We start from the raw sequence: 24,446 nt of genomic DNA, 5'->3' as shown, positions 1-24,446 counted from the left end.
ACTGTGCATACTAATTAAAAAGGATGTCTTTGCTATTACAAGATAACATGCATTTGACGGACAGGTAGCTCATCTTTTACAGGCGGCAAAGTGTCCTTATCCCCCAATCTCCCTCTATTACCATATATAATGAGTTGAACCAATGTTTCACTACATTTAACACAACAAGTGATCAACAATACATACATAACAAGACAAAAGTTATTGTCAAATGAAAAACAACGTACTGTGTGTACAAAGGCGAAGCATGTACAGTGCCTTGCAAATGTATTCATAACACTTGGATTGTCACATTTTATTGTTACAAAGCGGGATTAAACTTTATTTAATTGTCAACAATCTTCATAAAATACTCTTTAATGTTAAAGTGGAAGACTTTTTTTAAATTTATTTTTTAAAAGATGAATAGAATTAAATAACTAACATATAGTTAGTTGAATAAGTCGTTGAATAAGTAATCAGGTCCCTGAGTCAATACATGTCAGAAACATCTTTGGCAGCAATTACAGCTGTGAGCCTTCTTAGGCAAATCTCTAAGGGTGGGTTGCACCAACATGGATTAACTCTTAAACTAGGTTAAATCAAGGTTAATCTATTAATCATGTTGCACCAAATGTTAAACTTAGTTTTAAATTAATCATAGTTAAATTAAATCCTTCCTCTAATATAAGTTGTTTTCACTTTAAACCTAGATAGATTTTACACCTAATGTTCAATAAAAAAAAAATGAATATACATTTAGAATGGAGATGAATTCTAAACTGCCACTTGATATGGTTTAACTGCTAAAATGGCAGCATATCTACTGCAGAGAGACCAAAACGACAGAGTTCCTCAGAGAATATTTAGAAACAAGTTCAATCCTGTTGAATTTTATGATAATGATGAGTTTTCAAGGAGATACTGCTTCTCCAAGGACTCTGTAATGCAACTGGAGAGAAAGGTTGGATCAACCATTAAGCATGGGAGTGATAGGAACGCAGCTGTACCCCCACTACTTCAGCTCTTGGTGACCCTACGGTTCTATACAACTGGATGTTTCCAGATGGTGGATGTCGACCTTTTTGGATTCCACAAGTCAACTGTCTGGAGGATTGTAATCAGTGTCCAGTGCTATTGCCAGTCTGAAGAATCAGTATATACGGTTCAATCCTACAGAGAAAACAGCAGCTGGATTTTACAAGACAGCTAGATTCCCAGGTGTACTAGAGGCAATAGACTCTACACACATTCCTATTCCCAATCCTGGTGGCGAGAATGGAGAACTATTCCGTGACAATGGATATGCCTGTCGTGTGGTACATTTTTAAACCGCCAGACATCTGAAGAGAGAGAATACAACACATCTCATATCCTGGCAAGATGTCTCAGAGTTTTTGGAGTGTGGAATTTTTTTTCTTTATTACAGTGCCTACGGGAGGGGCTCCACACGAAGATGGACACTACACTGACAATCATTATTGCAGTAGCAGTTCTGTATAACTTTGGCAGGAGACTGAGGAGGACATACCTGAGGAATTTAAATTCATAAAAATTAAGTGGTACAACAAATCTCTGCTTAATTCTAAACCTAGATTTACAAAACCTACATTAGCTCTAATCATAGATTAATTTAAACCATGTGGGTGCAACCCACCCTAAAAGCTTTATACAACTGTGTTGTGCAACATTAGTTCATTACAGAAATATGTAACATGTAAAATGTTGGTCCCATGTTTCATGAGCTAAATTAAAAGATCCCAGAAATGTTCCATATGCACAAATATCTTATTTCTCAAAAATGTTGTGCATAAATGTGTTTACAACCCTGTTAGTGAGCATTTTACCTTTGCCAAGATAATCCATCCACCTGACAGGTGTGGCATATCAAGAAGCTGATTAAACAGCATGATCATTACAGAGGTGCACCTTGTGCTGGGGACAATAAAAGACCACTCTAAAATGTGCAGTTTTATCACACAACACACAATGCCACAGATATCTCAATTTATAAGGGAGTGTGAAATTGGCATGCTGTTGCCAGAGAATTTAATGTTAATTTATCTACCATAAACCGCCTCCAACGTCATTTTAGGCACAGTGTAACCACGACAGCCTAGGACCTCCACATCCAGCTTCCTCCCCTGCTGGATTGTCTGAGACCAGCCACCCAGACAGCTGATGAAACTGTGGGTTTGCACAACCAAATACTTTCTGCAGAAACTGTCAGAAACTGTCATAGAGAGACCGTTACAAGACCATGAGGCCCATTGTCATGCCATTCATCCATCACCAACACCTCACTTTTCAGCATGATAATGCAAGGCCCCATGTCACAAGGATCTGTCCACAATTCCTTGAAGCTAAAAATGTCCCAGCTCTTTCATGGCCTGCATACTCACCAGACATGTCACCCATTGAGCACGTTTGGGATGCTTTGGTTCGACGTGTACGACAGCGTGTTCCAGTTCCTACCAATATCCAGCAACTCCGCACAGCCATTGAAGAGGGGTGAGACAACATTCCACAGGCCACAATCAACAGCCTGATCAACTCTATGCGAAGGAGATGTCACACTGCAAAAGTCAAATTGTGGTCAAGTTTCAAGTTATATCACATGCACAAGTACAGTGAAATGCCTTTCTTGCAAACTCAAAACCCAACAATTCAATAATCAATAACGTAATACTAGAAGAAGAAAAAAAACACGAGAAATAAGAACACAATATGTAAGTAAGCATACTATATACAGGGTCAGTTCCAATACAATATTTACAATGTGCAGGGATACTGGAGTGATGGAGGTGGATATGTATAGGGGTAAGGTGACTAGGCAACAGGATTTAAGATAAACAGAGTGGCAGCAGCTTGAGTGTGTGTGTGTGTGTGTGTGTACAGTCGGTATAAATGTATGTGCATATTATGTGTGAGTGATCAGATGATTGTGTGTGTGCATAGAGACAGTGCAAAAAATAAAAAGGTCAATAAAGTTACAAGGTTAACACAGTCCATGTAGCTATTTTGTTAGCTATTAATCTGTCTCATTGCTGCTCAAGAGCCTGTTGGTGCCAGACTTGATGCACTGATATCGCTTGCCGTGCGGAAGCAGAGAGAAAAAAGTCTATGGCTTGGCTGGTTGGAGTCTTTAACGATTTTCCTACCACACCACCTCATATAGATGTCCTGGATGGCAGGGAGCTCAGCCCCAGTGATGTACTGAGCTGTCCGCACCACCCTCCGTAGCACCATGTGATCGAGGGCCATACCAGGCACTGATGTAGCCAGTCAAATTGCTCTCAATGGTACAGTTGTAGAACTTTGAGGATTTTTTATTTCACCTTTATTTAACCAGGTAGGCCAGTTGAGAACAAGTTCTCATTTACAACTGCGACCTGGCCAAGATAAAACATAGCAGTGCGACAAAAACAACACAGAGTTACACATGGGATAAACAAAAGGTATTTGAGGGCCCATGCCACACTTTTTTCCAACTTTTTCAGATTTTTTTTTTTTAAGGTATCTTTGCATATCTGCATTCCCAGTCATGTGAAATCCATAGATTTGGGCCTAATGGATTTATTTCAATTGACTGATTTCCTTATATGAACTGTAACTCAGTAAAATCTTTGACATTTTTGCATGTTGTGTTTATATTTTTGTTCAATGTATTTTCATAATTCTTCAAGCTCTGTCAAGGTGTTGGGGATCATGGTTAGATAATTTTCAAGTGTTTCCATGGATATTCAAGCAGATTTAAGTCAAAACTGTGACTTGGCCACTGAGGAACATTCACTGTCTTCTTGGTAAACAACTCCAGTGTAGATTTGGCCTTGTGTTGTAGGTTTTTGTCCTGCTGAAAGGTCAATTAATCTCCTAGTGTCTGGTGTAAAGCACACTGAAGAAAGGAATTCCTCTAGGATTTTGCCTGTGCTTATCTCCACCCCGTTTCTTTTTATCCTGAAAAAACTTCCCAGTATTTGCCGATGTCAAGCATACCCATACCATGATGCAACCATGACAAAGCCCCGCCTCATCTCAGCTCACTGGTCACCATAGCAGCACCCACCCGTAGCACGCGCTCCAGCAGGTATATTTCACTGGTCACCCCCAAAGCCAATTCCTCCTTTGGCCGCCTTTCCTTCCAGTTCTCTGCTGCCAATGACTGGAATGAATTGCAAAAATCGCTGAAGCTGGAGACTCATATCTCATTCACTAACTTTAAGCACCAGCTGTCAGAGCAGCTCACAAATCACTGCACCTCTACATAGCCCATCCCCCTAGCCCATCCCTATACAGTTATTTATTTTGTATTTATTTTTGCTCCTTTGCACCCTAGTATCTCTACCTGCACATTCATCATTCATCCATTGAACTCTGTAACTGTTTTAAAAATCACCAATGGCCTCATGGTAACATCTCTGAGCAGTTTCATTCCTGTCCTGCAGCTCAGTTCAGAAGGACGTCTATTGATGCAAAAGCCTGCCGGCTCACAATAATTGAACATTAATTAACATAAACACGTTTAGCATCTCCAGGCTCCAGGTATACAAGCCACATAGAAATCTCTGATGTGCACCTTTGGAACATCTACATTTACAAAAGTCTAATAAATCAATTGAATATACAACATCACAATAAATCCATTATTTATTTTAGGCAGGTCTAAAGAAACATGATATGAAGAACATGTATTTCTGAAGAACAGAATATGAGTTGGCCTACTGTATGTTATCTGGCTATGCGCCATGCCATAAGTTTGCTAATTTAGCGGAAAATATACCGTATCCTTGAGTGTCACATCTGTTCCTGCAACGCCCTCTACTGCTCATCCTGTGTCTCCTTGACCTGCCGCCACTCCCCCAGTACGCTCTCCCTCTCTCTCTGTGTGTGTGATTGTGTGGGTGGAGACAGGTGTACTGGAGTCAGAGCAGATCCCCACCAGCTGCAACCTGTTCCATAATCAAGACCTCTACAAATACTCAGCCCTGCCACTTCCACACTGCCAGATTGTAATCGCTGCTCAGTCAGTCTACGTGTCTAGCCGTTTGTTACGATTAGATCCTGTTATCCTTGCCTGATGCTGTTTTCCTCTCCGCTACAGTTCCGGCAGCTCTAGTAGGGCTGAAATTTTATGAACTGACTTGTTGGAAAGGTGGCATCCTATGACAGTGCCATGTTGAAAGTCATTGAGCTCTTCAGTAAGGCCATTATACTCCCAATGTTTGTTTATGGAGATTGCCTGGCTGTGTGCTTGATTTCATATACCTGTCAGCAACGGGTGTGGCTGAAATAGCCGAATCCACTCATTTGAATGGGTGTCCAAATACGTTTGTGTATATATAGTGTATATGGCCTGCATGATGTGACTATAGGCTATTGATGACTTGATAAAAGTCACAAAAAAGCTTGTGCTCTTAGTTTTAAATTTTGTAGAATCAATAGAAAAACAAAGGTGTATTCTGAATCAGCTGAGGATGGAGAACAATACACACTTTTATTTAAAAACAAATTGAAGATAGAAAAAAATTTGAAATTCACACAAAAAAAAGTGTGAATATTTTCCATCCTCCTCTGATTCAGAATATACACACTTGTTGTACAACCGACTAGGTATTCCCCTTTCCCTGTTTTGTTATGGAAGAGAGAAATCTGAATATCCAATATAAAATTAACTTTACCTTGGTGCCGAACCGAACCATATTTTGGGGGTGGATTATCCGTTTAACTATCTAGTTAGCTACACAAAAACAACCACATACAATAGCAACATTACAAATTACTTACGTGTGAAATGATTAAAGCAACCAAAATCATTCATTTTTGCTCGGAATCTCATCTTCAATGTTATTCTAACTGTCATAAATATTTAGCTGCGACGTTCAATTTGGCCCGCCAAACCGATGGTTCGTCTTCGTTATACGTCCCCTGAGAAACAAGTATTTAGCCTTTTTAGTTCTGCTTTCATTTGGCAGCACTGACATTCTCAGTAAATCCTCAAGATAGCGCCCGGGTTTGTTTTTCTTCCAGAAAGGAATCCATGAGTCAAATAAAGCATCTGCATGAAAAGGAATATATAAAATGTATACAATTTGATACCGTTCAGAGTACTTTTTTGGATATTCCAAATATGGATTTTATTTTGCACGCATTTCTTTGAATTGCAGCATTTGACAGGTTAAAATGTTTGGATAATAATGTAGAGAATGGCCTAGATTGAATACAATTTTGCTAGGCCTAAAATTTGTATCTATCCTACTTGTGGCTTGCCCACTTTTCCTCTGTCATGTTTTAGGTAGGTGGTAACACTTTATAATAACTTTCATGAAAAATCTAGGCATATTTATAGCCTAGAGTAGGCTTACATAATAGGCCTATTAATAAACAAGTATTTCATTCTTTGTTACAATTTATGGATATGTATAGGAATATTAAACCATTCAAAAATATTGCATAAGAATGAATAGTCCAACATAAAATGTAATAATCTATAACACATTTATAACATTTTACAATGGCTTATTCTTGAAAGCTGTTTAAAAAATGTAACAAATAGTTCTAGGTTATTTAGATTGTTTAATGCAAAATCTGTAAAGTAGACAGCTAAACAAATAGTCTAGTAGACATGTTAAGGACCAGTGCAAAAAAATAACGTGATTTTCCTTTATTATATATATATTTCCACACTATGAGGTTGAAATAACACTGAGACATTTAGAAAATGATGAAAATGCCCTTTTAGTGTAAGAGCTGTTTGAAAAGACCACCTGAAATTTCAGCCTGTTTGGGTGGGATGGAGTATTGGCCTGCCTGGTGACATCACCTGGTAGTAAATTAGTTAAGAGAACAATAAGAAAGAGAGTTCCAAACCTCTCTGCCAATATCAGCAAGTTTTCAGTCTTCCCCTCCCTACTCCCTGACTAGCACAATTCTTGCTTGAGAAATTGCTCTTTACTAAGATGCTACTTTTGGTTCTTTTTGGCAATTTGAATAGAAAACAATCACAGTAAGGTACTTAATTGTTACCCAGATATTATTTTATATTTTGATAAAAACGACTGCATTGGACCTTTAATATGCACGTGTCATTCAATAAAATTGTTATCATTCATATTAAATTGTCCATTTCATAATGGTTTCCTGCATATGGAAGGAGATAGGAACGAAGACGAAGGGGACGATCTATCTCCCCTCCTTTCTCCCCCCTCTGATAGGATGCTAGAGCGCAGAAGTCATTTTAGCAACGAGATGTGCAGGCAAGCTTGCACAAGGACAGTGAGGCAAGAACACCGAGGACGCGCATCCAATGTGGAGGTTCAGTGCCTGATTTGAGGACGTATTGCGGAGTTCTAAATTTGACTCATGAACTATGAAAGAAGTTGCGCGCGCGCGTGCTTTCATTGAGTTTGGATAATAATGGTTTGCTACAGACATTTATCACCCAGTTGAGATTTCATTGAAAGAATCCGAATCGTGTGGGGGATTGTTATTCTCAACGTGATGGATACAAATGTGTTGGCTGTGTTTAAACTTTTAGTGGTTGGAATTTTGGGTGAGTATTTTAGTGTTTTATTGTATAGGCTATTAGTTGTCGATTGGATAGTGTTCTAGATTATTCAAATATATTATTTATTCATGATTTAATAGCTATTTTTTGTGTTGCCACTGTCTGAAATTGAATCTTATAATCGAAAAAATGCATAACAACATATTAATAACACTCTCAATAATTCTCAGATCCTTTTGCTTCAAAACTGCTTTCAGTGTTTATTCCATAGCCAATAAGATATTTAAGTTGCATGGCCTATCATCTTTAAAAAGGCTTATAAAAAATATGAAATCAAATCCATCTTGATCAATGACTTCCACAATTTGATATGATTTCATAATATATTTGATAACATATAGTCAATCGCCAAATTAACACCACTGTCTCTTGACCCTGGTGGCTATGTAAAAGACTGTATGGTAAAATACCATAAGAATTCATAAAACAATGTAAGAATCTCCATACCAGTATGCTTTTCAGGTAAATTCATGAAAACATGGGTCTTTAAGGGATGATGATGTTGGATGTCCATTGAAATTAAATGTATTTACATTTTTATGTTTTATTTAACCTTTAACTAGGCAAGTCAGTTAAAAACAAATTCTTATTTACAATGATGGCCTACCTGTCATTGTAAGGGGGTATTCAGCGTTATGATTGTCTATAATGATATGCAATCGTTAGCATTTTTTATGATCTTTTCTAAATGATATCTTCACTCATCCCAAGTTCATATTTATTTTTGGTAACATATCATCTACATGGACTTGGACCCTATAGAAAGTGCAATGAAAAATCTGACTTTATTGTCCCGGACCCAAGATGATTTCTCTTTAGGGAGGATTTTTTCTGGTTCTCTCATCAGGAAGAGACAGGAACCCATCTCAGAATACCCAAGAGATTAAGAGAGAGCTGAGGCCCAAAGATTATGGATCAGGGATATACTTAAGTCCCCAAAACTGTCCAGAACTCTCCTGGATAACTGCCATGTAGGCTATGTGCCAGCGAAATAGCCAGTGGCCAGTGGAAAATGCAAAGGTTCTGAGATTTACAACCCAAATGGAACATCTTACATGCACACATAATATCCTCAACAACTGTCTGGAGCACAGGGGGGGGGGGGGGGGGGGGCTATGATTTATTTGTTGTAAAATGTATTTTAGGAAGATTATGTAATTAGATCAGAGCTGAAGCACAAGCAGCACTGCTCCACTGAGTAAGGTCGGTCTACTTGAATTAGTAGATAATAATGGTGATAAAGGGGCATCGGAATTCCATAACCAAGGAAAATGCCTTGGGCTCATCAGCCACAGCTGCTTCCAGTATAGTGCTCAAAAACATCTCTGTAATACAATTATACTGCTATACGTCTACATTTGGTTGGTACTAGCAACCAGACCAGTGGTAATAAAGACTTGCTAGTAGTTATATGTTTCAGAAGTCTTGTAAGTTTCCTTATGTGGATTCACTAAAAGGCCTCTTCTTTTAGCTGCCCTCTCAACAGCTGTGAAAACCCTGTACAAAGCTGTATTAATCTTTCAATGACCTCGTAACATTTTCATACACTCCGTGGGCTCATGAACTTGGCCCCTGGAAAGTTATGAAGTCCCCAGCTGGAGCTGTATATAGACTCATGCCTGTACTGAGGCAAAGTACCACATTGTCAACGTACTCTACCTAACTCTCAGTTCTGCAGGTTGTCCAGGTTTTCAAAATGGCTCCTGTATTTGCATGAGCAGTGTCTTCCATCTTGAGAAGGCACTCAATCAATATCATGCTCTGTTAGTGGGTCACTGCCTCCGATAATGTAATAGTGCTGAGATCGTGCATTGTTAATGGGTCACCGCCTCCGAGATAATGTAATAGTGCTGATGAGTGAAACCCCCAGTTGGAACTCAGGCCTCTGGCTTGGCTTCCCACTGTCACAGCAAGAGGGCAGAGTAGGAACCCAGGCCTCTGGCTTGGCTTCCCACTGTCACTGCAAGAGGGCAGAGTAGGAACCCAGGCCTCTGGCTTGGCTTCCCACTGTCACTGCAAGAGGGCAGAGTTTGAACAGTGTTGTAGATCAGCCAAGGATAGTGTAGAAAGCTGTGTGTGTGTGTGTGTTTTTGCCTACCTGCCTGTCTACGTGTGTGTGTGTATTTTTGCCTACATGCCTGTCTGCGTGTGTGTGTGTGTTTTTGCCTACCTACCTGCGTGTGTGTGTGTGTTTTTGCCTACCTGCCTGCGTGTGTGTGTGTGTTTTTGCCTACCTACCTGCGTGTGTGTGTGTGTTTTTGCCTACCTGCGTGTGTGTGTGTGTGTTTTTGCCTACCTACCTGCGTGTGTGTGTGTGTTTTTGCCTACCTGCGTGTGTGTGTGTGTTTTTGCCTACCTACCTGCGTGTATGTGTGTGTTTTTGCCTACCTGCGTGTGTGTGTGTGCGCAATAGCTCCGCCGTGGCTTTACTCTCGCACTCCTGAAAATAAGCAAGGAACACATACTGTTCTCATATCTCTCAATAAGCAGACATGTTTAGCATTATTGTTGTCTGCTTACTGATACAGTAGTTTAAATATGTAGGCCAGGAATAAATCCAGGTTTTGCTTAAATGGAGTGTGTCTGTGTAATGTGGTAGTGGGGTATGCTTTCTTGGATTGTGTGGGTGTCTGGAAGAGTACTGTCAGTGTGATTTGAAACTGAGGTGAACCCTCAATGCCATCTTTCACACCTCCAAATGGGTTTTAAGTACTTAAATGGGGTGCTGTGTTGAGTACGTTTTCATGCAAGCTGAACGTTAAGTTCCTATGGAAAGGCATGCAGTGTTTTCTCTGCCTGATTTCAAACTCTTCTCTCACGTTATCTCTCTGTCTCTCACTCTCTCACACACACACACACGCACACACTTCTATCTGTTTCTCTGCCTACACACAGCAGGTCACAGAGCCACTTTGGCAGTGGTCTTCCCTTCTGCATGGCAACGGTCATATTTGGCAGTGGGCTGCTCTCCTGCATGGCAAAGGTCATCTTTGGCAGTGGGCTGCTCTCCTGCATGGCAAAGGTCATCTTTGGCAGTGGGCTTCTCTCCTGCATGGCAAAGGTCATCTTTGGCAGTGGGCTTCTCTCCTGCATGGCAAAGGTCATCTTTGGCAGTGGGCTTCTCTCCTGCATGGCAAAGGTCATCTTTGGCAGTGGGCTTCTCTCCTGCATGGCAAAGGTCATCTTTGGCAGTGGGCTGCTCTCCTGCATGGCAAAGGTCATCTTTGGCAGTGGGCTTCTCTCCTGCATGGCAAAGGTCATCTTTGGCAGTGGGCTTCTCTCCTGCATGGCAAAGGTCATCTTTGGCAGTGGGCTGCTCTCCTGCATGGCAAAGGTCATCTTTGGCAGTGGGCTGCTCTCCTGCATGGCAAAGGTAATATTTGGCAGTGTGTCGCCCTCCTGTATGGCAAGGGTAATTGGCACTGAGACAGATTTGGCAAATGAGCAAGGTTGACAGAATCATGACTTTCCATTACTTAACTCTTGTGCTGTGATTTACTAGTTTCAAGTTCAAGTTTTAATGCCACGTGCTCAAATACAGTGAAATTCCTTTATTACAAGCTCCGCACCATGCCCTAATCAATAACAACGTAAAACAAAAAATAACAAGGTAGAACAAAATTATAAATAATAATATGTTTCTGGAATTGAATGTCTTAGAAATAAGATTGGGAGAAAATCAAAATAAAACCTTAATTTAACAAGAAATCCTAGCAACTTCAATTTGACACTACCCTAACAACAAATCCTATGAAACTGGTGTGAATGAATGCTTTTCACAGTCAGTGAAGCTTTATCCATGACTCTCCCCTCTTCTGAACTTATCCCAGATGCATTGCGAAAAGTAAGTATGAAAGCAGAAGTGCTGTGTTGACGATAGGTAGGCACTCAGCAATATGATGTCATCATTGACAGTGGGATGACTTCCTGCTCACAGAAACCAAGAACAACATTCAAATCAACCAGGATTTCCGCCTTCTTAATGTAGGCAATGCTAGGCATACCTCAAGTGCTGTTGTTGATGTTTGTAAGCAGGAAGTCAGTCACACCCTGATCTGGTTCACCTGTCCTTGTGATTGTCTCCACCCTCTCCAGGTGTCGCTTATTATCCCCGGTGTATATATCCCTGTTTCCTGTCTCTCTGTTCCAGTTCGTCTTGTTCGCCAAGTCAGCCAGCGTTTTTTCATTCTCCTATCTTTCCCAGTTTGTTTCTAGTACTCTGGTACTGTTTGGACTCTGACCTGGTTTATGCTGCCCGGGAGGGAGGCGGCTCAAACTACTGCAGGTACATCAGAACTCCCGTACTGTGGCACACTACACAGTAGATTTCCGCACATTGACCGCCGAGAGTTCCTGGAATCCGGGGGCTCTGTTCGACACCTTCCTCCATGGATTGTCGGAGGTGATAATGGACGAGCTCACTGCTCGGGAAATACTACTGGATCTCGATTCCCTTATCGCCCTTTCGATTAGGAGTGATGGCCGCTTACATGAACGCCGGTGTGAGAGGAGGTCGGGCCTTGGGAAAACTCGTTCGTCTGATGATGGCAGCCGTCCTAAGGAATACAGAAATTCCCGAAATGTGTATTTCTGAGGAGAGCCGAAACACCCGAGGTTCCCCGAGAATCATCAACGACGGGTGAGTTGAATACTCCTGAGCCTATGCAACTGGGAAGAGCTAGTTTATCGGTTGGGGAACGCTCACGTAAGCGGAGTTCAAACTGTTGTCTGTACTGTGGATGGGCAGGACATTATATAGCTACCTGCCCTGGTAGGAAAGCCTTATGGGTACACGTACTCTGGTGAGCCAGACTGGGAGTTCCCTAATTCCCATCACCCGCTTTTTTTGTGCTTTTGCTGTGGGGAGACCAATCTAAGTCTCTTCGAGTGCTCATTGACTCTGGGGCTGAAAGTTTTATGGATGCTACTATTGATCCTGAACTTAGCATTCCCACTCAACCCCTCTCTGTCCCCATGGATGCAGGGGCAGTGGACGGCCGTTCAATTGGAAGAGTCACCTATAGTACAGTGCCCGTTCATATATGGATTTCAGGAAACCACAGTGAGACCATACAGTTCCTCCTCATTGCATCTCCCCATGTTCCTGATGTCATGGGATTTTCCTGGCTCAAAAACACAACCCTGTTATTGACTGGACCATGAGCTCCATCCTGGGTTTGAGCCCATTTTGCCATTCCCACTGTCTTAAAGCAGCACAGCCGTCCCAGACGTCATCCTCAGGGCAGTAGCAAGGCTTTGGATGTCTCTGCCATTCCCACTGAATACCATGACCTCCTGGAAGTTTTCAGTAAGGCACATGCTACTTCTCTTCCCCCGCACCGTCCTTATGATTGGGCCATTGATCTACTCCCAGGCACCACACCACCTCATGGTCGGCTGTATTCTCTATCTGGGCCGGAGAACGAAGACCAAGGCCATGGAGGAGTACATTGAGGATTCTCTGGCTACTGGAGGCGTCTGTCCGTCTGCATCTCCTACCGGCGCAGGGTTTTTCTTTGTGGAGAAGGACAAGACCCTGCATCCATGCATTGACTACCGAGGTCTGAATGACCCCCTACCTCTCCTCAGCATTTGAACCTCTCCAGGGGCCACCATTTTTTACAAGCTGGATCTCCGGAATGCCTATCATCTGGTTCGGATACACGAACGAGATGAGTGGAAGACAGCATTCAGCACAGCCAGCGCACATTATGAGTACCAGGTCATGCCGTTTGGGCTCACCAACGCCCCTGCTGTCTTCCAGGCTCTGGTAAACAATGTGTTCCGAGGCATGCTAAACCGTTTTGTGTTTGTCTACCTTGACGACATCCTGTTTGTTTTCCCGGTCTGCCCAAGAACATGTTCTTCATGTCAGACAGGTCCTTCAGAACCTCCTGGAGAACCAATTGTTCATGAAAGCTGAGAAGTGTGAGTTCCACCGCTCGACAATCTCCTTTCTGGGATATGTCATCGCTGAGGGAAATGTCCAAATGATCCTGGAAAAGTGAAAGCAGTGGTAGATTGGCCTCAATCTATGTCCAGTGTGCAGTTACAATGTTTCCTGGGTTTCACTAACTTCTACTGCTGTTTCATTTGGGGCCCTGGTGACCCCTCTCTCTGCACTCACCTCTCCCAAAGTACCATTCACGTGGTCTCCAGCTGTCAACAGAGCCTTTCTGAAGCATCGGTTCACCACAGTACCCACCCTCATCCATCCGGACCTGTTCCGTCAATTTGTGATATAGGTTGACTCTTCTGACATTGGAGTGGGGGCCATCCTGTCCCAGCGATCTGCCCAGGACCAAAAGCTTCATCCATGTGCCTTCCTGCCCCATCGTCTAAATCCTGCAGAGAGGAACTACAACGTAGACAACCGAGAACTCCTGGTGGTCAAGATGGTGTTGGAAGAGTGGAGGCACTGGCTGGAAGGAGTAGAACAGCCATTCTTAGTCTGGATCAACCATAAAAATGTGGAATATCTCCGTCACCCTCTCCCGCCTATACAGTTCCTCTGCCACACCCTCGGTCTCCAAAAGCATTATCCCTACCTCATGCCTTGCAGCCTCAGTGAGACCCTGGTTTGCAAGGCACAATGTTCCCAGCATGGACCTGAAGGGGGCCCGACTAACCAGCTATTTGTCCCTAACTCGGTTCGTCCCCGGGTCCTGGAATGGGCTCATTCATCCAGGCTGACCTGTCATCCAGGTTCCCGCTGGACCCTAGCATTCCTCTGACAACGTTTCTGGTGGCCCACAATGGTTCCTGACGTCTCTGCCTTCATCACCGCGTGCACAGCGTGTGCTCAGAACAAGACTCCAAGGCAAGCTCTTTCTGGCCTTCTTCAGCCACTACCGGTACCTCATCGTCCCTGGTCCCATATATCTCTGGACTTTGTCACTCGGCTTCCACCGTCTGATGGCATCGATGGATCGGTTCACAAAGGTCGCTCATTTCATCCCTCTCCCCAAACTTCCCTCTGCCAAGAAAATTGCCCAGCTTATGGTGCAGCACGTCTTCTGGATCCTTGGACTCCCAGTGGATATGGTTTCTGACCGGGGTTCTCAGTTCTCGTCTCAGTTCTGGAAGATGTTCTGCACCCTTATTGGGGCGTCAGCCAGCCTATCCTATGGATTCCAACCCCAACTAACGGCCAGTCGAAGCGAGCTAACCAGGACCTGGAGACCACCCTAAGATGCCTGACCTCAACCAACCCTACTACCTGGAGCCGACAACTGGTCTGGGCGGAGTATGCCCGGAACACCCTTCCCTGTTCAGCCACGGGACTCTCCCCTTTTGAGTGCTCCATGGGGTACCAGCCTCCACTTTTCCCAGAACAAGAACCGGAAGTCAACGTACCCTCGGCCCAGATGTTCATCCGTCTTCATCCGGCCCAGATGTTCACTTCTTAAGACCAACTCTAGGTATCGTCAACAAGGGGACCGCCGCCGGACTCCAGCTCCCCGCTACCTCATTGGCTGTCCACACGGGACCTGCCCCTTTGGGTAGAATCACGCAAACTGTCCCCCTGTTTCATTGGTCCTTTTCCCAACTCTAGAGTCCTTAGTTCTACTGCTGTCCATCTCACTTTACACCGTACCCTCCGTATCCACCTTACTTTCCATGTGTCTAAGATTAAGCCCGTGTCTCACAGTCCTTTGTCTTCTGTCCCACTTTCCCTCCCCGTGTCATTGATGGCCATCCGGCATACACGGTAAAATGCCTCCTGGGTGTTCGACCATTGGGCAGGGGGGAGGGTTACTGCCCGGAGGAGAGGTGCTGGGTTCCCGCTTGAGACATCCTGGATCTAGCCCTCATCGCCGACTTCCACCGCCAACACCCCGGGGCGCCCCTGGGGGGGGGGGGGGGGGGGGGTTACTGTCACACCCTGATCTGGTTCACCTGTCCTTGTGATTGTCTCCACCCCCTCCAGGTGCCACCCCCTCCTGCCTCTCTGTGCCAGTTTGTCTTGTTTGACAAGTCAACCAGCGTTTTTCCTTGTGCCTATCTTTCCCAGTCTCCATTTGTTTCTAGTCCTCCTGGTTTTGACCCTGGCCTGTCCTGATTCCGAACCCGCCTGCCTGACCACTCTGCCTGTTCTGACTACCAACCTGCCTATCCCCTTGTACTGTTTTGGACTTGGATCTGGTTTCTGACCCCTGCCTGGCCTGATCTCGAGACTGCCTATCATCTGGTACTGTTTGGACTGGCCTGGTTTATGAATAATGAACTCTTGCCTGTCCCCGACCTGCCTTTGCCTACTCCGTTTGTTATAATAAATATTGGTGCTCTATCTGCCTCCTGTGTCTGCATTTGGGTCTCGCCTTGTGCCCTTATAAAGTCACCCTGTTATGTGTGATGATTTCATATAGGTGAGTCTACCCTTAGAACAAGGTTTGTGCAGAAGTTACTCCCTCATAGTTATCAACAATATAATGTAAGTCATGTAAGATGTTGCATTATTTTGATTTGTGCTTACAAAGTAGTGATTACTTCGCTTATGTATGGGGTGTTCGGTATTGTTTTTAAAGCCACCGTTGTATGTGACCTCATAAAATGGTTATTAGGTACACCCATCTAGTACCGGTCGGATCCCCTTGGCCTCCAGAACAGCCTGAATTCTCTGGGGAATGGAAACGTTGCTCAGTTGGTATCAAGGGACCTAACGTGTGCCAGGAAAACATTCCCCACACCATTACAGCACCGCCACCAACCTGTACCGTTGACTCCAGGCAGGGTGGGGACATGGACTCGCTTCTTGTTTCTAGCTGATAGGAGTGGAACCTGGTGTGGTCGTCTGCTGCAATAGACATCCGTGACCAAAACCGCAGAGTTGTGCGTTCCGAGATGTTGATCTGCACACCACTGTTGTACTGCGCTGTTTGTGGTCCGCCTGTTAGCTTGCACCATTCTTGCCATTCTCCTTTGACCTCTCATCAACGAGCTGTTTTTTCCCACAGAACTGCCGCTGATGTGATGTTTTTTGGTTGTCGCTCCATTCTCGGTAAACCCTAGACAATGTCCTGTATGAAAATCCCAGAGGCCGGCCGTTTCTGAGATACTGGAACCGGCGCGCCTGGCACCGACAATCATACCACGCTCAAAGTCGCTTAGGTCCATCGTTTTTCCCATTCTAACGTTCAATCGAATAGTAACTGAATCTTTCGATGCCTGTCCGCCTGCTTTATATTGCAAGCCACGGCCACGTGACTCACTGTCTGTAGGAGCTAACCATTTTTGTGAACTGGGTGGCGTACCTAATCAACTGCACAATGAGTGTATATTGATGCTGGTTCTCAGGGAAACCATAGCCTTGCCAAGCTAAACTGTTTTAATTATTAGTAGTTTCTTTCGGCCCCTTGTTGCTGGATTTAATGCAACTGCTAGAATGCCAATGGTATTAAATGTATTAATCAACTTACTGAAGATCATGTGCTAATAGACTGCCATGCCAGTGTTTGTAAAAATATCTGTCCTAAATTTTATGTGTTTTGAAAGAACTGAAGGAAGAAAGAGGCTGGAGGACATTCTTTCATTTTTTTTCATGAATTAAATAGTTGGCTTGAAGTTGTGAACAGCAGGGACAATCAACTAAGCCTCAGTGACTTTTCCCCACTGTTTTTTTTTCTTTCCCCCGTATTGGAATTTCATGGCTCAGACGCTTCAGCTCCAGCCAATTCACCATGTCGTCATCTTAAGATTCGTTATCTGTAACTAACAGTCTGCATTGGTAATATTGACTGATCCTAGTGATGACACATGCCCATTGTATCTTCAGCAGTGATTGTCCAGTATCATGTTCCAGAAATATCCTCATCACGTTCAAGCAACTTTGACAAATGCAACATTCTCAGAACACTTCCAACCTAGACAAGTACTAGATGTTAGAGGGAAATTATCATTATGAGAATCAAAACATGCTTTTAAGCTAAAATAGAGAAAAAACACATCAAATATTTTGTCAGATTTAGATTGAGACATCTGTTTAGACGTGTCCCGTTGTCCACACTCCCCACAGTAACTTTCCTCTCCGAACCGTTGGAATGGGTTAATGCTATAGCCTCTTTGGAAAGTCCCTCCATGGAGTGACCGTCCCTCACATGGTTTAATTCAGGTTCTCTCTTTCCTCAGGCTATGCAGCATTTATTTCTGTCTCTCTTCATCTTGGCCACCCATGACAACCCCTTCCTGCTTTTGTTTGCCAAGTGCAGAGTGCCTTGTCCGCTTTTCCTCAGTCGCCTTTTCCCCTGCTTTTTTTGTCCAATCCCCCAGGGCCAGTGTCACAATCCCACATGGAACCTTCCCCTCAGACCTCGGATTGAGAGTGTTGTGCCAAGTCACCACAACATCAATGTAATCTTGAGCTTTTGTCCATTGGTCCACTTAGTGTTTCATCCCCCCCAGTCTAAGCTGAAGTCAGGCACAAGGTGGGCAAATATTTCAGAGCTTCTGGGATAAATGGGATGTATGTATTAGCAGTTAGCAATTAAGAATTATATTTTAAAAATGTAATTCTTTTCATTATTTAGGTGACTGAGTTTTAGGCAAATGACTGGGGGCCTTCAAGGGAATTTGGTGTTAAGTCATTTCATGTGGTCACGTCTGCCCTGTTTCATTTCAGCAAATTTGATTGAGTTGACTTCAAAGATCACGCCCACTATGCTCAGAGGTACATTTTCTATTTGGGCTGATGCCTGTCTTCCCCCATATGAATTATGTTGTCGAAGGGATTTGTTGTGTCTGAGAAAAATAATCAAAGTGCTTTGATCCAATCCTGTTTTAGGTGTAAGATCATCTAAGAAGATGATGATCACATTGCCTGTTGGAGATTTTGTTTTACTGTTTGTCTTTAATTAGTTATATAATCTTTTGCAGCAATGGCTTTTGTATCTAATCAGTGGGCAAAACTGGTTGCAATTATGTATTTTCTGATGTCTTTTAAGGTCAGGTTATATACTGCTTGTATAAGGATAAAACAACATATGTATTTACCATGATGTCTTGATCTCACCATGGGTAAAGCATCTTTACCTGGTTGTAACAGAGACCAGTTTGTTCTAATCTAGTTATTGGGCATATAACCCGCAATTTAAAAAAACATCTTAGCATTTCAACGTTCTCTTGATAGACTAAATGACGGGATCCAGCCCTCATTCTCCCAAGTGCAATAACTAAGACAGGCCTGGTAACATTGCCACACCACTCTGGTAGCTTATTCTTTTTTTTTAATACTCCCCCATTAGGGCTCTGTACACAATACCGTGGCAACGAAAATGTATTGCTTTTTAAAGTACGTGACTTTAGACACAGAAAAGTACCTAAAGGGCAACTCCACCACTTTTCAATCTCATTTTCATTATCTCCAGCACAATACCAGTGTCACAATACCAGTGTCACAATACCAGTGTCTACATACAGATGTAGGATCTTAATTTGATCACCTTGCTGCAGGATATCTGTAGTGTATTTGAGTTTTAAAAAAGGCTTCTGAAGTTTGTAATTTCCACTTTGAAAATGTTCGACTTCAAAAATGTATCAACCTCATGATGATGATGATAATAATATTGTATGACACTTTAGCAGACCCTTTTATCCAAAGTATTCATCTTAGTAAGGCAACAGAAAGCTAAGTACCTAACAGAAATAAAATGTATTGCAATATTGGGCGAAAATATCAGAATTGGGCTGCCTGTGTAAACTGCCCACACGCAGTTTTACATGTGACCCTTATCAGATTTGCTTGACCACACTGATATAGCCTCTAAAATAGCCACACACAAAAAAAAACACTTCAGGATGGAGAACCACATGAGAAGAAAATTGGAACTTGCTTACATATTCTGGAAAAATCTGATAGGTATCAGATATGCCAAACGCAAGCTAGTGCCATTTGTTTTTTTCCCCCATCAGATCCCCCCTCATTCTCAGTAATGATTGATATATGGATTGCAAGAGATTCCAATCCTGATCCACAAAGGGTGCATTTACACAAGCAGCCCAATTCAGACTTTTTGCCACTAACTGGTATTTTGACCAATTAGATCAGATCTTTTGACAATAATTAATCAAAAGATCAGAATTGGGCTGCCTGTGTAAACACAGCAATATAGAGTTTCTCTATCTATCCCAACATGGCCAGCACTAGATGACTGCCTTTTTAACCTTTAGAGTACAGCTTTAGCAGGAAGTGGTTTGTACTTTAAGAAGTGACAGACAAGCTTCAAATAGATAGTGAAAGAACCTTGGGGAACCTTGGCCAGTTGTTAGTATCACACTTACATTCTCCAATTGCCGCTGTGACAAGTGGAAGATGCTTATTTCTGCCCTTGTGGTGAGAGTCAATTTATAAAATCACAGTTAATGACAGATATTTGGACAATAGCAATGTTGAGATCAGACTACTTCAGTTTTTCCTGCAGTAATGGCTTCTATGCTTTGGGTGAAGGATTTGAGGGCCACAATGTCAATATTACCAACCAAAATAAATCGCTAGACGTACCCTTTAATTATTATATACCCGGACCATCTGCATTCTAATATATCTGTTTAAATAAAGGCTCCCGTTTGAAATGGACTTCAATGAGCTCATTCTACTGCCCTCGTGTATTCATTGTGGAACCAGAAGACTGGTTTGAATGTGAAGGATTGTTAAAGAGAGAAGATTATAACCATGTAGTCCTACTATACACTCACATCTATCTTAAGAAAATAGGTCTACAGTATATGTCTCTCTTTCTCACACACACTCTCTCTCTCTCTCTCTCACTATGACATCTACCCATGTATCCCAGTAGACAATTTGTATTCATTGATCTTTAGATTTGTTGTTCAGCCGCAGAGCTTGAGCAAAAACAAATGCACAATTCTCCAGCTCAACTTCAGAGTAATAGAAAAGCGATAGGTCAACATTAGCAGTGATGTCGTTAAGCACCAACAGAAGCATACAGTGAGTTGAGATGGAGCCAAAGAGCCTTCCTCTCTGCAGACAAACAGCCATACAGCCAAGGGAAGGGGGAGCAGTGGTGTTGTCCTTTTTTTTAAAACAGCCGGAGCTGTACTTGGCAGGGTGAGTAAGTGTCCTCGACTCCAGGGCCCAGCGAAGAATGACGTCTTGACCCGTACAGATACAGTAGATGGCAGAATACAGACGGGTACTTTTCTGATTACATTCGGGGTCTGGCCCTGTGTTAACCTCAAGCAGCCTCAAGGAAGTGGCTGGGAGATTAGAACTATCACATTTGAGAAATTAGCACTTTTAATTAAGCCTGGTCATGGTCTCTGAGAAATGTCTCCAATTTAACGTTCCTCGGCTTTTAACAAGGAAGCTAATCAAGAAGGATGGAGACAAACATACCATAATGACGTCATGTCATGTCACAACCCCCCCCCCCCCCCCCCCTCCATCTGTAATGTGCCCATTACTGTTTTTCTAGATGTATAGTGTATTAGTGGTAACAAGGCAGGCAAATATTATGAGGTATTTCTAATGGGAACCCCTCTGGTTTGTCAGTCAACGTGAATGTGCTAGAATCTACAGTATCTGTTCTTTCCTTGCCTCCCATTTTCCGATCACAGACCCATTACATCATATTACTTCACATAAAGATGATCGGAAGCTCAAACAGTTAGCCTGCCTAAGCCCCACTACAGTGCGTACTCAATTTTTGCAGTAGCTACATTTTTCACCCCACTTCATCACACTCGTACACTCAGCTTTAAGTGGATATCTGTGTAAAGAATATGAATATGTATATGCCAGACAAGTTTGCCAAAGTTTGACAAATTCAGGAACATGGCAATGCGACAAGGTGAAGCCTTTGTATTTCCTGCTTTAGTCGACATTCTCTACCTTCAAGGTCTTAAGTGTTTCAACCACAGGACTATATTAGGCACACGGAGGGGTGAGGTGTAGGGAGGTGTTGACAAGACGTCGGAGTCTCAACAATGTCCCCATGAAGATGAAACCTAATGGGAAGTGTTATGCTTGATGGCCCTGCACTTGGCAGAATGCTGTATTCTATTTTTATTATCTGAGGTGTGGCTTCTATGGCTTCTCTTAGACTGCTGGTACTGTAAATGGATTATGTGGTTGCTAGGAAGAAACTAATTACGATACTGTTTCTACAATTTGAAAACAGCCTCTTCTTTTATAGCCCATATCTATTTTAGTTTTTCCTGCCCTAGAATAATGTTTATTTTCTTTCGAGACAGGATGCAAATGAATTTCTCAGCTTTCTGATATCCTTGTAGTGTGGAAGAGAGACAGACACGGCTTGCTAGCTGGAGGCTTATAAAAGCTGCATTTCTCCATTAATTAATGGATGTATTTGGCACTGTGACTGCTGTGGAAATGTAAACCATGAATATCAAGAGACGCCTATTATTTAGTGTGAGACTTCAGCTTTCTAGCTGCTGCTTCTCATAAACCATGTCATCCTATTGCCAAGTGAGACGATACAAGGCTACAGTAAAGATGAAGGCAGCCAAAGTAGCAAAAGGGTTATGCCACATTTGGAAAACACTAGACGTAAGGACCTTATATATCACCCTTTATGTAGTATGACTTGTCCTAATGTGAAACATCTATTTAATGGTCATGAAGTGCTTATGAATGCTCTATAAAGACTTTATAACTTGTTGGTTTAAAGTGGCACCATACGACTGTTTTTCTACTTTCCACAAGAACAGCCGTCAACGATTCAGTGTGGCAGTGTAGGTTTATCAGAGAGACTTCCTTTTCATGGTGTGTACTCAGAGCTACCTCGTACTGGATCGACTGTTGGATTGTATTTTGGTCCTGGCGTATCTTTGCAAAACCATCACTGAAGTGTGACACAGGAGAGAAAGAGTGAAATAGCACATCAATTCGGAAGGGTCTCGCTTTCCCAACCTTTAGGGATACAGTGGTTTCCATGACATTGAGTGTCATTCGTGTTTCCCTTCCAGACATTTCAGGTGAGGTGCAAAGGCCCCCAAAGCAATTTCCAGACCAATTGGAAACCAAATCTGTCAATTGAAATTCTTTCAGGTAGGGGAAAGAGAGCCGTGAGCCACCTATACAATGGTGGGGGGAGCACTGTGTAAGGGATGCACTGTGTAAGGGATGCCGAGTGCCCTTTTGTCTTTAGATGCCAACCTGGTCTCATGGGCAATTTGTATTATTCTGTAGGTAAATCTATACACTCCATTAGTATGATATGTTCCGTTCCGTTACGTTAGGCTACATTATGAGTGGAATAGTGGTCGTACAATATCATACGAATTAGAGGACATATAGTATCAAATAAAATTTCAAATCAAATGTTATTTGTGACAAACTTCATAAACTGACAGTTAAATGCTTACTTACAGGCCCTTTCCAACAATGCAGAAAGAAAGAAAATAGAGAAATAATAGAAAAGTAATAACATGTAATGATAATAAAGTAGTAATAAATAACTAATAACTGCACAATGAGTAATGATAACTTGGCTATATACACGGTGTACTTGTACCCCCTTGTGCAGGGGTACAAGGTAATTGAGGTACTGTAGATATGTACATACTGTATGCAGTGCATTCAGAAAGTATTCACACCCCTTGACTTCTTCCACATTTTGTTGTGTTACAGCTTGAATTTAAAATGGATCCAATTTAGTTTTTTTTATCACTGGCCTGCACACAATATCCCATAATGTCAAAGTGGAATCATGATTTTGAAATGTTTGCAAATGAATTAAACATTTAAAGCTGAAATGTCTTGTCAATAAGTATTCAACCCCTTTGTTATTGCAAGCCTAAATAAGTTCAGGAGTAAAGATTTGCTTAACAAGTCACATTAATAATAGTGTTTAGTATGATTTTTGAATGACTACCCCATCTCTGTAACCCACACATACAATTATCTGGCAGGTCCCTCAGTCAAGCACTGAATTTCTAACACAGATTCAACCACAAAGACCATGGAGGTTTTCCAATTCCTTGCACCTATTGGTAGATGGGTAAAAATAAAAAAAAGCATACATTGAATATCCCTTTGAGCATGGTGAAGTTATTACCTACACTTTGAATGGTGTATCAATACACCCAGCCACTACAAAGATACAGGCGTCCTTTCTCACTCAGTTGTCAGAGAAGAAGGAAACCACTCAGTGATTTCACCACGAGGTCAATGGTGACTTTAAAACAGTTACAGAGTTTAATTGCTGTGATAGGAGAAAACTGAGGATGGATCAACAACATTGCAGATACTCCAATACTAACCTAAATGACAGAGTGAAAAGAAGGAAACCTGTACAGAATAAAATATTTAAAAAAACATGCATCCGGTTTGCAGTAAGGCACTAAAGCAATACTGCAAAAAAAATGTGGCAAAGCAATTCCCTTTTTGTTCTGAATACAAAGTGTTATGTTTGGGGCAAATTCAATACAACACATTGCTGAGTATCACTCTCCATATTTTCAAGCACACTGGTAGCTGCATCATGTTATGGGTCTGCTTATAATTGTTAAGGACTGGGGAGTTTTTCAGCATAAAAATGAAACTGACTGGCGCTAAGCACAGGCAAAATCCTAGAGGAAAACAGGGTTCAGCTTTCCACCACTGGGAGATTAATGGGAGATTAATTTACCTTTCAGAAGGATAATAACCTAAAACACAAGGCCAAATCTACACTGGAGTTGCTTACCAAGAAGACAGTGAATATTCCTGAGTGGCCGAATTATAGTTTTGACTTAAATCTACTTGAAAATCTATGGCAAGACTTGAAAATGTTTGTCTAGCAATGCTCAACAACCAATTTGACAGATCTTGAAGAATTTTGAAAAGTATAATGGGCAAATGTTGCACAATCCAGGTGTGGAAGCTCTTAGACTTACCGAGAAAGACCCAATACTGTAATCACTGCCAAAGGTGCTTCTACAAATG

The 24,446-nt window shown here is 42.4% G+C and overlaps 1 protein-coding gene and 1 long non-coding RNA gene across 2 annotated transcripts in view; one reads left to right on the top strand and one right to left on the bottom strand.

Moving 5' to 3' along the window:
- Positions 1-280: 280 nt before the first annotated feature.
- LOC149979499 (uncharacterized) lies at positions 281-5,918 on the bottom strand. Its single transcript, XR_016484378.1, has 2 exons — positions 5,764-5,918; positions 281-2,555 (listed from the first exon to the last, which is right to left on the bottom strand). It is a non-coding gene; the product is annotated as an uncharacterized LOC149979499 (long non-coding RNA).
- A 924-nt stretch (positions 5,919-6,842) lies between these two features.
- LOC110535302 (receptor activity-modifying protein 3) overlaps positions 6,843-24,446 on the top strand; it is a 34,809-nt gene continuing 17,205 nt past the window's right edge. Inside the window, exon 1 of the mRNA XM_021620214.3 lies at positions 6,843-7,528. Coding sequence (XP_021475889.3) covers positions 7,477-7,528 — 52 coding nt within the window. The 5' untranslated portion in view covers positions 6,843-7,476. The remainder of the gene's footprint in view (positions 7,529-24,446) is intronic.

This window comes from Oncorhynchus mykiss, chromosome 11, assembly GCF_057628025.1.
Source record: "Oncorhynchus mykiss isolate SJ-2025 chromosome 11, ASM5762802v1, whole genome shotgun sequence".
NCBI lineage: Eukaryota > Metazoa > Chordata > Actinopteri > Salmoniformes > Salmonidae > Oncorhynchus > Oncorhynchus mykiss.
This window is presented reverse-complemented; position numbering and strand designations above follow the sequence as displayed.